This window comes from Leptonotus elevatus, chromosome 10 (assembly GCF_054856555.1).
Source record: "Leptonotus elevatus isolate MCC_2025b chromosome 10, RoL_Lele_1.0, whole genome shotgun sequence".
Taxonomy (NCBI): Eukaryota; Metazoa; Chordata; class Actinopteri; order Syngnathiformes; family Syngnathidae; genus Leptonotus; species Leptonotus elevatus.
In genome coordinates this window covers 4,921,949-4,939,315 of record NC_141248.1, presented here as the reverse complement: position 1 = coordinate 4,939,315, position 17,367 = coordinate 4,921,949, and the positions used below count along the sequence as shown (strand labels likewise).

Here is a 17,367-nt window from a genome sequence, read left to right as displayed (position 1 = left end):
TTAGATATATTTTTTGTCATTTACCAAGATAGATTCCCCAAAAAACATGCAAACTTCCCAAACCAAGATTAAACCCGCGACCTCTTAACTATGAGATAGACATGCTAAAATTAATCCACGTGATGCCACAGGGAACAAACCATAAGGTAGTTATTATCTTTTTGAAACTAACACAAACCTATATGCAGTTTATAGAAGTTTATCATTTGGTGTTCATCTAAATAATGATTGTTCTGCTTTGGTAGAGGTCTGCAAAACAAAACAAAAACAACAATCTAATGACACATCAGATAATGTTTGGTAACACAATTTTCAGCTACTGTCTGGCCATGATGACACAAGCAAGATATTAATAGAGCACCATTTACGGTCCTGTTGTTTACTTCGCCAACAATTCTGTGACAGCTACTTTCCAACCTCGATAGCTCGACACGCAGAAAACCTCACTTAAAAGCGCAAGCACACTGTTGACAAACTATCCTCCATAGGAGAGCTGTAAAAAAGTTTCCAGGTAACAGTCAGGAAGTCCTTCCACACACCCAAACACACACACATTCACCAAAGAGAAATGCACTCTGCATACATACCATAGGTTTGCTTTTGCAATTATATCCTCAATATAACTTATATGGACGTCCAAGATGTTCTCTTCAGGCTTGATCACCTTAGATCCTCTCTTTTAATCCGCATTCATGCTCATACACACACGCGCGCACGCACGAACACATCTGAAAACACACGCCCAGCCGAGCACAACTTGCTGCTCCGCCCTTTAGGGTGTGCACAACAAGCTGGCAGTGGCATGTGTCAGGCAGGGCCCTCCCCTTCCCCCTGAAGGCAGTTGAGCAGGCTCAGTCCGATTAGACAGTCGGCCCAATACATAACCGCCCACTTGCCATTGCTTACGTGGAAAAAAAATACATACATCAACTGGAAGGGGGTAAGTAACATTAAGGGAGAGTTTTTGTGTGATGTGGAGAAGACACAGAAAGGGCCGTGTAGTCCGGCAGCATCTGGGTGTGACTGATAGACTCACTGCTCTGGAATCTCGACTGTTCAGCCACTCCAACAGAGGCTGAATGTGTGCGGTTGGAAAGAAGAGAAAAGAAGGAGGCGGGTCCGATCACATGTCTCGAACCAACCCAACCCAAACACAACATAGTGGAGAACAAAAAGGTTCGTTTAAAATCGACCCAGGATAGAAACAGACATGTATAGTTCAGACGCACAGGAAACTTCTGCTCAGTAGCCAGATGTTATGTAAGACGAAAAAGAAAAAATAGCATTTGAGGCTTCCTCTGCTCTGCACGCTGCCAGCCAGCTCTTTAAAGTTAATCCTTTTATCTACTTGAGTGTATTGAGAAGGGATTGCTATGGACAGCAGCACCTCCCCGTGTCTAATAATAGTCACAACACCGAAGTGACAATGTAGTGTCACTCTTCGCTGTGGGCTTGCCATGTCTGTCATCTCACACTTTTGTGCTATTTTCTGCTTCATGATAAAAACTCTAGTTTAAATGTGGGTCACTGCTGACAAAGTCCACATTGTCAGTATGCAAGCACTGGCCACAACATTAGCTATAGTTAGGCTAAATTTTGAATCACAGTGATGTTTTAGTTTTTGAATGCAAAATGGAAATAACACGGGAAAAGTGGCAAAGTTGTGTTAAAAAACATTATTGTTTATGTCATTATTGTCGTAATGTAAAAATTATTGTCAAAAATACCACTGGTTTTTATTTATTTTTGTCATTTTAGGATAATTTAGTTACACATTCACCAAATAATAGTGCATTTTTTAAACAAAAAAATTTAGCCAAGGAATTAATAATTTTACAACTGCACAATCTTATGTCATTCAAGATGTAATTATTTTATGAATAATAATTCTCAGTTCTAATGAACAAAGTCCGAGAGATTGATTAAATAAATAAAAAAGTATCACAAACTAACTATAATAGGATTGTGTGCAGTTTAATATCACTGTAATCTACAATCACAACAATAAACATATTGTTGAATAAATGCCTGTTTAATATTGCAAAATATCTTTATGAATCTACCTGTTTTTATCCATCTCAGGGGCGGCCATTTTGCTGTCAACTAAAAATGACATTACAGTTTTGTTGACAGCAAGTGGCACCTGAGATGGATAAAAACGGGAGGATTTTGCTGCTTAATTTCTATTTCACAAATGCAATATTAATCAGAATGCCGTGTTTATACTGGTGGGGCACATAGAACATATTACTATTTTCTTCTCGAGAGACATTAGTGAGTTTTTGGGCTGAGACACAAAGTGTTGTCAGAACCACAGTAGTGATTTTGCCAGCAAAAAATAGCCGATATAAGTAAGCCTGGTTTGTTAAAAACGGATCCGTAATAACTGCAAATGTATTAGGCTGTCATTTTTGCCTATCAAAGTGCCTTTGGTGAGTAGTCCGATGGCCACTTGCTTAGTGGCTAGCTGCTAGCCACTAGCCGCTAATGTTGCCAATTCTACAATGTAATTTGTAATTAACGACAGGATTTTTTTTAAACGTCCTTAATTAGCAATTGAACATGATTTCAGGATGACATGTCAATGTTTAGTGGCACTGGAAACAGTTTGTGACAGCAATTTAAATCAACTGTACTCCCAACTTCTAGGCGGGAAGCTGAGTCAAGTCAGCCACCAAGCCACTACGCTGTGCCAAGAACAACTTCAAAATAAAAGCCTTTCAAGGCACTGATGTCCATGTATTACTGTATTTGGCAAGATTTTATTTTGAAGTTGGTCTACTCACCACGTTGGTGTTGTGTTTCCGTCATGCAACGCATGGCTACGGCTAGCTTGACTGTCTTCCCACCCATGCAAACCAAATAAATGAAACACTCCAGGACTCGTTTCACCCTTAATGTGAACTCATGATTACTTTTTGAAAGCATCACATGAATATATTTGCAGCTAGCAGTCCTGTTTTACACAACAAATTTAGAAAACCCCTTTACTTACAACTGGCTCCCTCAAGTGTCTGAAATTATGCGACCACAATCCCCTTAAAAGGACAAAAAGCAAGATAGCCAAATCCACTTTCTGGTAGGAATATTTGTCTGATTTGGGATCTCAGCATAGCAAATCTACTTTAAGAGCTCCACTCCCCGGAATGAGACAACAGAACATGTCATTCTGCTTTTGACCGCGACAAAGAGCAAGTGTGTCTCCGAAAAGCAACACTGCATGCTTGTACTGGATCCAAATGCCTTACTTGGTAACCCCTGACAACACTTATCTGTGTTGTCAAATAATGAAGCAAAGCAGACCTTGGCCCCGCCCGTACAAAGCTTGTAATCTTAAAGGTTTTAGTCTCAAAGCCTATAGCCTTGCATTCTCGAGGAGTGAAATGAAAGTTGAGATAATGTAGTCAAAATATCTACAGAGGGCTGGCAAAATGAGTTTGTCTGAAAAACAGTGAATACAATTTTTTATCCTACAGAAGAAACTGGAATTGTGTTAATGGGAAGAAACAGTGAAGAAGTGACAAATGCAGCTTTTCCACTGAAAATGGATGCCAAACAAAATACACGTCATGTCAGCAACAAACTTTTTGAAGACTGCACTGCAACTTCCTGTGGAGAAGACCAAACTAAACGTGAACATTTGACGAGAGTGCGCATGCCTTAACATGCAAAGCCAAACACTTAACAGCTGGCTTAGCAGCATGCAACATCATCATATTCGTGTCATGTGTGACATATTTTTGGTCTTCCATTGCAGCTAAGAAACAAGTAGAAATATTTTGTGTTTCATTTTTGGCTTAAAATTTTCATTTACCATACCAAATCCAGGTGAGACCTGTTAAGAGACCCAAGAAATCGCCACAAGCAATTCATACGTCTCAAATGGGTGTGTTCAGGAAACAACCTGACTCTGCAAGACATCAAAGTTATATTTTAATATAATTGACAAAAATGTCATTGTACTGAACCAGACCAATAGAACGAGGTTTCATTTCTTTGAATGGGAAATCATAATTCAAAGGTCAACTCCATTTGTCATAAAATTCCCAAGACTGTTTCTCATATTGATCATGTCCAGTTAAATAAAAAATCTAAAACGATGGTGGAAGTGTTTTTCCCCAGGTTCGTTCTGACAGAGTTTTGAAAGATAAATATGTATCAGGTTTGACAGGTTTCTCTTAAGTTGTTCATTTTGTAGACAATGTGGGGCAGGTTAGGGATTCATTTAGCCTCTTCTATTAAGGAATTGATGTTGACAGGTTCATGAAGTCATTACAGCAAAACAATAAAATATCCTAATTCCTGTGTGTGGGGGGGGGGGGTGTGCGTGCTTTAAGCCAATCTCTTCCACTCTTGAATTCATGTGGTGATTTCGTGAAAATGTAACCTAAAGGAGGAAAATGTTGGTAGTGCAACAAATTAATCGAACTAATCATCAAATCTAATCTAACTAATTCTAATAATCGCTTAAACTTGTCCAAATCCTCTTGATTTCAACCTTTCAAAAGAAACATTCTCTGCAGTCCCTCGTGAAAGCAGATTGATTACATTTGTCTTTCATCAAACTATAAGTTTGCAAAAAATTGTTTTTTACTTTGAGAAAAAAATGAGCAACAGTTTTACCAAGTTTTGTACACGCCATGGACCAAATCATTAACTGAATCATAATCAATTTATGGGACAAATAGTAGTCAGTTTAATCTATTCCAAAAATTATCATTATTTGCAGTTGTAGTAATAATAAGAAGTAATTGAGTTGCCATTGCATTAAAGGAATTATGGAATGAATAATCAATAGAATAAACTATTCTAAAAAATATTAGCCCTAAACTATATAGTTGGATACAATATCATACAATATGTCCAGGGGATTTAAACTGCAATGTCCCTGAGAAAAATATACAGTGTATGTGTACATTTTGCATAAGTGTTCACACCCTAAAACCAAGCACCTTTCGCCTAACTGAGAGCATTTGCGGATGAAGTCTTTCAGCATGACACATTTTGACTTTTTAAAGGTTTGGGGCCATAATTGACTATGATTTGAAACTTTTCATGAGGACTTTAGGTCCAATTCGAGCTAAAGAAAAAACTATGAAATATATGATGCTGTCATCATCTTGCCAAACTGAGCATTGTGTTCTTTTGGTGATGTACAGTGTTCTCTTCATGTAATTTTAGTAACCAGTATAGGAAAACACATGGTCCCATTAATAAAATTAGTTTTTCTCGCACATACTTTTGGATTATTTTTTATATTTTAGAGCACTGGTGCTTTCTCCTTCTATCTTTGGGTCATGATGGAATCATTCTCACAGCCCCATAACGCAAACGAGTGTTAAATCCGTCTCATCTCATCCTCCATCAAAAAGAAAGTAGCCAGCAGACAGAAGGGAAAAAATATGATCTGCTATAATCTTTCCACTTCGGTTACAGGAATTGTATTTTCTCTTTTTGACATTTGAGTCCCGATGAAATTATTCCACCTGCACCACAAAGAAAAGTGGCCTGCTAAAATATGATCAGTCAAACAAACACAGTAAAATTTTAACTGAGCCCCTTTGCAGTTTGTTGTTGTTTTTTTTCTTGACCAAACTTTACACCGTTTATTTTTATTTTAGTACTTTATTGGAAATGTTCATTTCTTTCCAGTGTACTTTATAGATTTACATAATGAATTGTGCTGCTTATGAGGGTAACGCCATTAAAATGTACTCTAATAATACTTTAACATAACATATAGAATTAAAGACAACATGTATGGCCATAAATAACATTTAGAATGTTTATCCTGTTGAGGGTCATGTGGGAAGCTCGAGCTTTTCCCAGCTGACTTGGGGGTACACCCTATAGGGTGATCAGCTGTCAATTACAGGCTTTAGAGAGACTGAAATGTATCACGCTCACATTCACACATGAGATTAATTTCGGCTTTACAGAAAGGTCCACATTAGTGATTTAATTGAGCAAACTAAACATCTCCAGTTTCCACGTGCATCTACGTCCTCCCGCTTTAGGTGTCCTTTGCTGTGCCTTCTCTAAATTTAGCCCCATACAACCTGTTTGCTGTCCTTCATTTCAACTTAACCTCCCACTGTCAGGCTATCACCTTCTGGAGCACACATACAGCTTTTAACGAGATCAAGATTATTAAGTTAGAACTTGTCAGCAATTGTGAAAAGTAGCGCAAAATAATGTCAACAACGTGTGTCCTGATGTGTTTATGTGAAGTCTAGAAGCAAACATCTCACTTACTATATTGCATTTCTAGTAATTAAAAGGGCAGTTTTTTTATTTCCTCTGCTTAGTGGTTGCATTTCAGGACAAACAGCTGCCTCACCCCAAGCATGGCAGATGCAAACAGGCAGGAGGAACAAAGACAGCAGGCTCCAAAAAGCATTATAACAGGCAAGCCCTTTAAAGCTTGATTTTACATAACAGGCATGGCAAAAGCCTGCAAGCAATATTTGGAAGTCTGGCTGAGTCCTGCGCAATTATACACAACCGCATTCAATGCAAATCATAATTTGTGGCAGGAGAAAACGTGTGTACCAATTCTCTTTTCTATTGTATATAACACTGCATTACATATAGATGGATGTTAATCTTATCCACTCAACAGATTCCTCTTTGCCTATTTTAAGCTTTACTTCACATATACGCTCACTTGACATGAGTAGCTTGAAATAGCAGGTTAATGATGACGACTGAAGTTCAGTTTGCAGGCATAATGCGACAAATGTGCAGTGACCCGCACATAACACAGACTAACCGGCCAATGTGATTTCATAACAAACTAAGGCTTTTGAATGATAAATTAAACTGAATTGTAAACTATTCAGATCCTTTACTGACGTATCCACAAATAGTGGCAATATCAATGGTAATTGCTTATAAATTCGAACTGCACAGTCAGGGCTCAAACATCATTCAGCTGCAATGGCTCTTGTAATGTATCAATTTCCATTGTGTTGTACAGAAGCGTGGAACTGCCAATTTGGAGCAAACTGTTTTGACTGGGCTATGTCGTTCGAACATATTGATAAGACATTTTAACCTATTTATAAAGTTGCTCGAGCGTATTGGTAAAGTTGTTCAAACGTATTGGTAAAACACTGGCTAAATGCTAAAAACTTATTCCCCCCCCATAATTCCACAGCGCACATGCACAATTATAGCAATTATCCTGTGGCAGTATGGCTGTTTTTAACATTTGACCTACCAATACGTTCAAACAATATGTTTGAGCGACTTCAGAAATATGTTCAAACGACTTTACCAATAACTTTATAAACATGTTCGAATGACTTAACCAGCACGTACAAGCAACTTTAAATATACGTTCGAACGACGTTAAGAATGCATTCGAGCGACTTTGTAAATATGTTTGAGTGACTTTATAAATATGTTCAAACAACTTTACTAATTGACAAGTCCAAACATCTCTGTATTTCTGATATTTCTGTAATGCAAGGCAATGCAAAATTGCAAATGTTTGCTTTACACAGTGTAAACAAACGGCGTATTGTATTGCTGTTGTCTGTGACTAGCATACAAACCACATGGATTGTTATAGTAATCAAATGACATTTCATCACATTTTGAAATCAACATAATCCTCACAAATCAAATACAATGACCAAAGTCCAAAGCATTTCAAGGAGCAGAGAGCTTCCTTTGACCAAGTTGACCGCCATTTTGTCTTGTGACGTAAACTCGGAATTGTCAATACCTTCGACTTTATAAATACGCTGGAATAACTATAAATATGTTCAAATGATTTTGCAGTATATGTTCAAACGACATAGCCTAGTCAAAACAGTTTACTCTGCATTTGCAGTTCCATGCTTTCACGCAGGGGTATGAAAGTCTAAGATATTACTTGCTGATTCACACCTAAAGTACACGGTTGAGAAGAAAAGAAGCATCCAGTCAACCTTTAATGGATCTGCGCTTCTCTTATCTGTGAACTTTGCTCTAATGCTTGTGCATGTGCCGCTTGGATATGTTTTCCCAGAGCCTGTTTCCTGTCCTTGTAATGAAAATTCTTCCAGGCCAGTGAAAATTGTGAATTCAACCTGATCACAACAACCTTCCAATGAAAACGATGAACACTCCCAGCTGACAGTCACACGTAAACAAATATGGCCCTGACAATAAAGTACTGACAGCGGAATAACCCAAGCGGGACTGTTATATAATCCCTTTAAACTCATTAAAGTATCATAAAAGTCAACCACACTATGATTATATGTCTTTTCAGGTTGCACAAAGTAGAAAAAGAAAACGTAAGCCTAAAACCGGCAACACACCCATTCAGATTGCTCCATCGCAACACATTATCACATGAGAAAGCTATTTGGGCGAGACACAGAAACTCTCCAAGGACTCGAAGCCTTTTCCTGACTATCAACAATCTGTACAAGATGGAACAAAACAAAACACACACCTGCTCGCGTGCTTTTTGCAAACAGTGAAGGCCTTGTCCCAAACTGGCTTAATATGACTACTTGAAAACACATATTCCGCTCGCAGGGGCTGACCAGGAGCTCCACATTCCGCAAACAGGGAGCGAGGTCTATCTTGGACTGGTGCCAGTGCAGTTTTCCGCTGCGAAAGTTTCTCCTAGCAGAACAGTAAAAGACCAAACTGTATGGCAAGCTTTGTGCCGTTCTCTTCTCAGGCTGATTCACAGCAACAAAACAAAACACACGTGGATACTTTTAGTAGGTTGCTCAGCACATTTCCCGACACACTCACACACATTAACACGCTATAACACACACCTGCTCCTCCACGGCAACATCCTGCAGGGTCGAGGTCTCTCGGGGGCCTCGGATCCAGCTCAGTATCTGGCCCATGTTGGCTGATGGTGCCTTTGTGTATGTATGTGTGTGTGAGTGTTTGTCTGGCAGCCGCTGGCGTGTCTGTCGGCTCGCTGCATGTTTCGAGCACGCAGGGAGGGAAAAGGGAGGGAAAGGGGGAGGCGGCAGCGAGGAAGGGGGCGTGGTGGGACGAGGGCCTGATGTGGCTAGGAGGGGACGCTCGCACGTGCACGGCTCACAGGAGGCTGGACTTTAACTCAACTGGAAGTGAGCTGAGCCACCACAGCCCGCACACACATCCATGCACATCATACGCATGGATGGATGGGTATATTATATATGACTATTCTTTAAACAACATGTGAAAGCTATCTAGGTTTTTACCCAAAGTTCATGCACACCCATTTTTATGATCATATTCATGCCTTGAGCAAACACACATGAACACACACACAGGTCGATCAACTGTTATAAAGGGGAGCTTATGTAACTTCTCATTGACAAACAATAAAGGGAGGCGATAGATTTAGATTCTGCACGCAATATAATGTAGACAAGCTTTCTTTGGTCAAACTAAAGGTAAAGAAATGACAGGCAACCTTCTCTACTCCTCTTCTCTAACCTCTTTTTTTATGTGAACAACCTATTTAGCAAAAAGCAATATACTGTAAGTCTGTAGAAAAGTCACCACCGAAATGTAATTATGTCAAGCATTGTACATTGTTCTGTTATGTTAAAATTCAAGTTTTACACAGAATTGAACCTTGCAACAAAATTATTACATTAAAATTGGCATTTCAGACAAAATATTTTAAAAGTATTCAATAAGCCACTTATACCATTTCAATGACCATAACCATAAAGTAATAAAGGGAGCACATAAATGAAAACAGAGGAGGGTTCAAGAATTCACTTAGTTATCTTAGCTTAAGTGCAGTTCGTACTAGCGTAAACACCAACTTCTTAACGACTCAAGGGGTGAAACGTGTCCTCGAGGAATACAAGAACCTCGATAAAAAAAAATGCTTGAGGATTTTTTTTCTGCCTCGGGTACTTGTTTATTTGGTGTGCATGGTAGGGAAGACAGACAAGCTAGCAGTAGCAATGCTATGCATGACGGTAACACGGCGCCAACATGGTAAGAAGGTCAACTTCAAAATAAAATCTTTCCAAATACTGTATTACAGACAGTCAGTGCTTGGTATGCTTTTATTTTGAAGTTGCTTGAGTTCAGGAAGTAGTGGATTTGTGCAAAGAGCCCATTGTTAAAGCTCAGTTTAAGTTTAAATTGCCTTCACAGACATTTGCCACCAACATCAACACATCATCCTGAAATAATGTTCAAGAACTAAGTAAGGATGCTAAAATCTAAATAAATGAATAAATAAATAAAATAAATACATAGACATGGTAGAATGTGAAGCCTGTTCATAGCGTTAGAGGCTAGTGGCTAGCAGCTAGCCACTAAGGCTAACCGAATGCTCCTTATATAGGCTAGCACTGCAGCATCCATCCGATTTCTTTTCTAAAATGACTCTACGCACTTTTGACAGCTTGACGCAGTTGCACTTCACTGATCAATTTCTAACAAACAAGGCATCTCTCAAATGTGCTGTTTTAGTTCGCAAAATCGCTTCTCTAGTTCTGATCTCAATGTCTCATAGCCCAAAAATCTCACTTATTTTTACTGCTACTTTTTTATTATTACTTGTTTGTTGCAAAGCACAGTTTGAATTTAGGGGAAAATAAATCAATAGGTCGTTCATTATTAAGTGTATTCTTATTTTTTCTTCAACCAAGCAAAAATACTTTTATTTATTTTTTATTTTTTTTGATAGCTGCAGCCCTAACTAATGCAAACAAGAGAGAGATAGAACTATTTAAAGCTATTCTTTTAACTTGTCACTTCAAAGTATCGTGGGTGCAAAGTCTGAATTCATATCTGTGTTATGCGCATGTGTGCCTCTTCAGGACGCACTTGGGTGGAGTGTGTACACAAGACAGCTTTTGCGTGAGTCACAGAGATAGAATCGGTATGCTGTCTGCAAATTAATGCCTTTAAAACTTGCTACTCCTGTTTGTGGAACCAAGATCAACTGGTCACTGAAGCTTTGAGTCCATGGGCCTTACCATATATAGCATCATGGTTTATGGGTGCCAAATATAAATGAGTGTCATTGCACACTGTGACATACTGTATACAGGGGGAACATGAGCCATAGGGTGGCTAACACTCGGCATGACTTTAGCGTACATATTAATGACTATTTTAAAAAAAAAATCAAATAAAACATTTCTTAGAATTCCATACAGCATATTGAAACTTCAAATAAAATTTTGAATATTACAGTATATTGAATCGGCTGGTTTACTTGCCGGTTGAGTATAAGCACCTGTAGCTAAAGCCAAACTGTGGCAGGATTTTTACTTCCTGGACTAAGATTTGACATCTCTATGTCCACACAGAGCATGTTGACTCGTGTCATTTCAAAAATAAATAAAATAAAGTATGTAGCGAACATGACATTACATGTCACGTTACAAACCCAGTTGTCTTCTTATTCACACTGTGCATGAGACATTCCCTGTCGTGCCGACACTATCGGCAATGTAAAGTCCCAAGCCACCCAGCCCGTCAAACAAGCTGATGCACCACGGGAAACAATACAAACGCTGTAATTAGTCTGCGTCGTCAACTCCGATGATATGGCTCTAGTCAAGATTTAATGAGATCAGCGTTGCATGGGAAGACACAATAGATGCGTTGTTGACAAGAAAAACACAAGAGATTTTTTTCTGAATATATTATGCTTGGAGGTAATTGCTGTATACATTTGCAATGAAGTAGTATTGAATTGTGGACATAGGGTGGGCTCTATTTTTGTAGACAGAAAAAAACCCTGCCGCATCTTGAGTTTTGTGAGCTAGTCTAGTTTAACGTGTTTGGGAATTTGGCAAGAACCAAGGGCGTTTTCTTTAACCTGCCCCGGCGCACCTGTCAATTTGGTGACTGAATGTCGACTTTAGACCAGCTCAGAGCAGGTCTAAGTTGTGGCGCAAATGTGATTTTGGTGCATTGATCAAGGTGCAGGCTGAAAGAATCTGCACTCGGCTGATATGTGTGGTGGTTGGATGTCACGTACTTCATTCATAAATATGACAACAAAGTGCATTGAACCCTCTGAATGATCATAGAAATCAATTAATCAAACGCATGATTATTATCAACATCTTTACCCACTGAGCCACGGCAAGGCTAGTGTATGACATAAACTATCAAAGTGGAGGGCGGTCTACAAGTGCCGACTTCAGTTCACAGCAGAGATCTGTGATCGCCCTGGCCAACATTGCACCATCAGCAAATGGAGAGTTGCTTGCAGTTCCTTAGATGCATATTTTGTGCGCTTCAATTTTCTTTGAGCGAGTCTATTTCACTTTCCACAATGTCAAAGACTTTGTCAACTAAATTTAAAGGGAATGAGAGGAGCTGCTTCCAGTGACCGGGGAAACAAGTAGGAGTCTACGAAAGTTATCAGACACAATTGTGAGTTACTTTGGTATTATTACTATGGGGTATATGCCACGGAGGAGGCGGGACTTCTGACTTCCTGGTTTTCACACATCAGCTTTGTTTCCGTTTTCTGTTTGCAACGTGTGGGCCTCGTCCCAGTTCTTGCGCTTCCGCCTTTGTGCCCCTCGGTTGCGCGCTCCCGTCGACGTGTGCGAGTGTGTAGTATGTCTGTCTCAGTTGTCCGAAGCATTTCAGAGAGTTGAGACGCACCCGACCATCGGCGGGAGCGCGCTGTTGGGGGGTGCAGGGGTGGGGACGCGAGTGTTGGAACACGGCCATCAGTGGCCGGAAACTACGCTGATGTGTGGAACCCAGAAGTCGGAAGTCCGTGGCATTACATTGTTAACAGCATTGAGCAAACATTTATTTTATCATCGAAAATACATGACATTACATTGTAAATACAGTAATAGACAAGGTTAAGCTAAGAATTCAGGCATTTTCAGAAAAAGATCTGACTCCATATTTAAAAATGTAACAATTTTTAAAATAGCAAACACTTTCATGATTCCTTTAGTGAATATACTCACTGGCCACATCAAATGCAATCTGATATAAAAGTTGTGTCTATTACATATTCTTCCTTTAAAAAGCCCACATAGCCATTCTGTGTAAGCTTTCTCTACAAATCTAACTTAAGAAATGCATCAGAGAAACAACAAAACTCAGATATGCAAAAGCATCTTCAAGAAGCAACAGCTGATATCAAATATCAACAACTATTTCATATTCTTGTCACTCTCTGTAGGTGGGCGTGTCGTTCCCACACAGTTCATTTGATTTTGTGGTGCCTGCATACGTCTGGGCGTTACAACAAATGACTTCAGTCAAAGAGAAGTTGCACAAATGTTAATTTTGCAACATCTGGCAACAGAAATGAAATATGTGGTGTTTTTTTAGTGAAATTATGTAAGTCAAGGGGTAAAACTGAACAGTGGAGCAAAAATACTGACTCAACTAAAGACTGGAATCACGTGGACACGCCTGTTATTTGAGGAAGTAGCATTTATCAGCATGATCTTACGCGTGATTGTTTTCGGCAGCAGAGGGAGACAAACAGATTGAACATCATGCACTCTTAAGGATTCATTGTGTCCTCATTTCTGACCTGAAACAGACAGATAGATGGATTGTTGATAAACTAGTTACAGAGATCGTCTTTTTATGGGTTTTTACAGCATACAAACAGGAAAGCCCAAATTAAGAGTTGCTCGCCTTTAGCGTAGTACCACATTGTCACGCAACATGAGGTCAGCTGAGGTCAATAGGGAGAGATGCACTGTAATGATAAGAGGAAGATGACACTCCTTCAGTGGTATACATGTACCACGTTTTGACATTTGAATATTTGCTTACAGAGGGGAGAGAATATTGCGTACGTGTATGAGTACTGCTGTATGCTCTATTTGTAGGTGATGCTGCTCCATGTGATGTGTGTAAGTAAAGTAGCAGTTATTTGAATGTTAATAAGTATCGTTAACATGTATGCTAATTTACAATTGCTATGTTGTGGCACATTATATATTAGCATTAAGCTAGCAGACTTTCGTTTTACAAAATTTTAATCTTTGTTTGTTTGTTGTTTTTGAAATAAATTATACAATGTATATTTCTCCAGTTTTACAGTTAATTTCAGTTGGGAGTGACAAATTAATAGCTTGAAGAAAACACGTTCTCATTTAAAGAACTAAGCGAACAATAGAGCCGGAACGGTGGCAAATTCTTATAAAATTGTTATTTCGCACGTTTAAGTGGGTTACTTAAAAGGGTGTGGAAGGTGTAAATCTATTACATGTTTTTATTCGGGAATGGGGATGCACTGATACCACTTTTTTTTTGTATTAGTATAGTATTTAGTATTTACATTTGAGTGCTCACCAAAAGTGAGTACTGGTACTTCAATGCCATTATGACTTGCAATTTTGATGAAAATGCTTGTCTTTTTTAAACAAAACAAAATATTGTTCAAAAACAAAAAATGCTAACTCTTATTGAACAAGGCATAGATTTCATTCAAATACAACGCTTCTTAGAGTAACAACTCTATCATTATGGATATTTTAACATCCAACAGCATGTTGTTGTTTTTTACATGCTTGTGAATATTGTCATTCATACAGCCACAGATCATGTAACTGCACATTAACATCCATCTACTGTAACTGCACAAGGCAATGCAGTTATGTGGCATCAGAATCTGAACACTAGAGGGCACAATGTAAAAAGAGTACATTTCTGCGAGACAAAAACAAAGTTCAAACTATTACGCTATCATTACTGGATTTTTTTTTAAGTGTTTGCTTTGCAAAATAGCCACACTTTCACTTCCATTGCTAAAATATGTTCCAACGGGGAGTGTAAAATTGAAACTCAGCAAATTTAGGGAACACCCAAAAATCCCATCAGTCCAGAAATATCCTGGAGGGTTATTGTTTGGCAACAGAATGTTAAGGAGTAAATTCAGGGGGAACTCTACAGGATGCTGCATTTTCGACCCATTGTTTCACTTGGTTTCTCATTTCAGAGGTTCACTCACTAAGCACACAGTTAGGTTGAGCAAAAGGCTAACACTTAACAACACCTTTCTTGACGAAGGCCCTCAGAAAGAAACAACAAGGCATGCTAATCAAACAATTTAAACAAATATAAAAGGTTTAATTGTTATGTCACCCAACATATTCACATTCAGACTCGTTCTAGTGGTTAAGAGTTGTACAAACCCCGCACTAGTAGCAAAGAGTGAACGTAGCGTGTTACTGTCACGCTTGTAAAGCAAGAGAGTGTGTTCCAAGTTGTACTTACAAGAGAGTTGTAGTACGCTGCGTACGCCATCAGAAAAGAGGAGGCAAAACACACAAATGGAATTAAACAGTCACTCGGCACTGGAAGTCACTCCTTGGTAGACTTCTACGCGAACTTTCCCATGCCACTCCAAAACCGTGTGTGCCACTCCCAACACACTGTCGGCAATTAAAACACGAAGCTGTCTGTTCTGTTGCCTTTTGACTCACTGGCCAAGTCACATCAAATGCATTCTTTTCCAGCAGCCTTTTCCCCTCCCAGGGAACAATAGTCGACCTGTGTGTACGTGCTTTTGCACCACCCCTCACTTTCATCACCACACTTTACCGCCAGTACCGGTAGTGTACGTAGAAGAAGAAGTGGGCTGCGCATCTTAACACAGTTGCATAACAATACAACTACAACTGCAGTTGTGCAATGCCTCGGGATGTCTGTTTTCCACAGACATGACGCTTTTCTGATTGACAGCATGTCATTCAGCAAGTATAAAAGACGATTTAATAACACGCCACAACACGTTACATACAAGCATGCATCAACGCGCATCACTTTGAGAAGAGACTTCTTATAATAGGCTAATTGCAGCTTTTCTTACCTCATTCGTGTCCGTCGCGTGTTTCTCGTGTTTGTGATGGTGGCCGTGTGTTCCCCTCTTGTGTGGCATCTCGATAAAACTTGAGTGGATCAACTGTTTCACTTCTTCTCGCTCATAAAGTCTTTGAAAAGTGGACGCAGGGGAGTCCCTTGAAGCCGAATAAAAAAAATAAAAAAATGTTGCCCCTCCCGCTGGCACTACTTTTGTCAGACTTGATGAATTTAAGATATTTTATCGCAAGCACAGAATGTTTGTGTGTTTCTAGATAACACATGGTGTGACAATAATATGGTTAGCTACATAAACGTAAATTATATTATTTGACGACTATTGTCCGTTTCATTCTATTTGAAACCACTTTGTTCCTACAAGAAGGGGAAAAACAACAATGTTGGACACACCCACAACCCCCTTTTTTCTCTTATTCAGCTTTAGTCAACTTTGTAGATCACACACGTGAACTGGACAAAACATATTATAAGGTTGCTAGTGGGGGGGGGGGGGGGTGGACATTGGAAGTTCTAATTGTGACGATTTATGTAAAAACACGCACACACACACACAACGGTTCGAAATTCAGACGTTATCAAAAGAATCGCCTCTTCTTTTTATATTCCTGTTTCAAATTATTTCTTATAATCTGTAAAGCCACAACAATGCATGACTTATTCAAGTAACCAACTGTTAAGGGTGCGTTTAACAGAAGGCGAATGCTAATGGTATGTCAGTGTCCTTTTAAAACCTTCCCAGCAAAGTATTTACATAACACGCCCCAAAAGCAGTGGTCGGGATGAGTCATCGTTTACGTCATCATGTTTCCACTGGTGACGCTATATTCAATGCTGCTCTCTAGTGGAATTTAAAACACATCTTAAATCTAAAAAATATATATTTCTATTTATATTTTTTTATTATTCTTATTATTTTTATTTTTTTAATTATTTTTATTTTTTTTATAATGATGATGATGATGTTTTTTTCATTGTATGCAACAACTGGCCCAGTAGACGATCTACACCAATTCATGGTTCCTTTACAAAGATAAAAAGGGAATAACTAAATGTTTGGATTCCTTAATTGAGCCATATGAACATTTTAAGTTAAGGACAACAATAATTAGGCTAAAACAATAAGCAGTGTATATCCTATAGGACATAATTCAGTACAGTACAGAGGAGACCCATAAAAGTGAAAGCATCGCCATTACTCGAACCTTACCATCTGACCTTCAGACTTGTTGATAAGAGTATGCATTGTGTCACATCAATGTCTCATTTCCTCCTTGCATATGCCAGTCTGGATGACACAAGGTTGACATTTTCGTTACATCTGTTAATGACACATGACATTTGTGCAACATTGTACAGCTTTGGCGACAAAAGAAGATTGAAATAAAAACGTTGCTTCTTTTCACCACTACGGCATATTTCCAGTGCTTAGCAAATGTATTAGACTTCTGCCCAAGGGTGAGACTGGTAGCCAACCAAATCACAGGACACATATACAACAATTTACACCTAGAGACAATTTAGAGTCTTCAATCTACCTCTGATGATAATAAAACTGCACAAGGT

At 38.9% G+C, this 17,367-nt stretch overlaps 1 protein-coding gene across 24 annotated transcripts in view; it reads right to left on the bottom strand.

Annotated features, from left to right (window-relative positions):
- Positions 1-16,139, bottom strand: part of cast (calpastatin) — a 40,107-nt gene extending 23,968 nt beyond the window's left edge. For 10 of the 24 annotated variants that reach the window (XM_086086457.1, XM_086086460.1, XM_086086462.1 and 7 more), the window contains exon 1: positions 8,787-8,955. In XM_086086457.1, the coding sequence (XP_085942583.1) occupies positions 8,787-8,861 (75 nt within the window). In that variant the 5' untranslated portion in view covers positions 8,862-8,955. Of the gene's footprint in view, positions 1-587; positions 753-8,786; positions 8,957-13,420; positions 13,505-13,611; positions 13,676-15,198; positions 15,530-15,793 lie in introns of those variants that run through there. The other 14 variants (XM_086086465.1, XM_086086474.1, XM_086086478.1 and 11 more) reach the window with 10 other exon arrangements.
- Between the last annotated feature and the right edge of the window lie 1,228 nt (positions 16,140-17,367).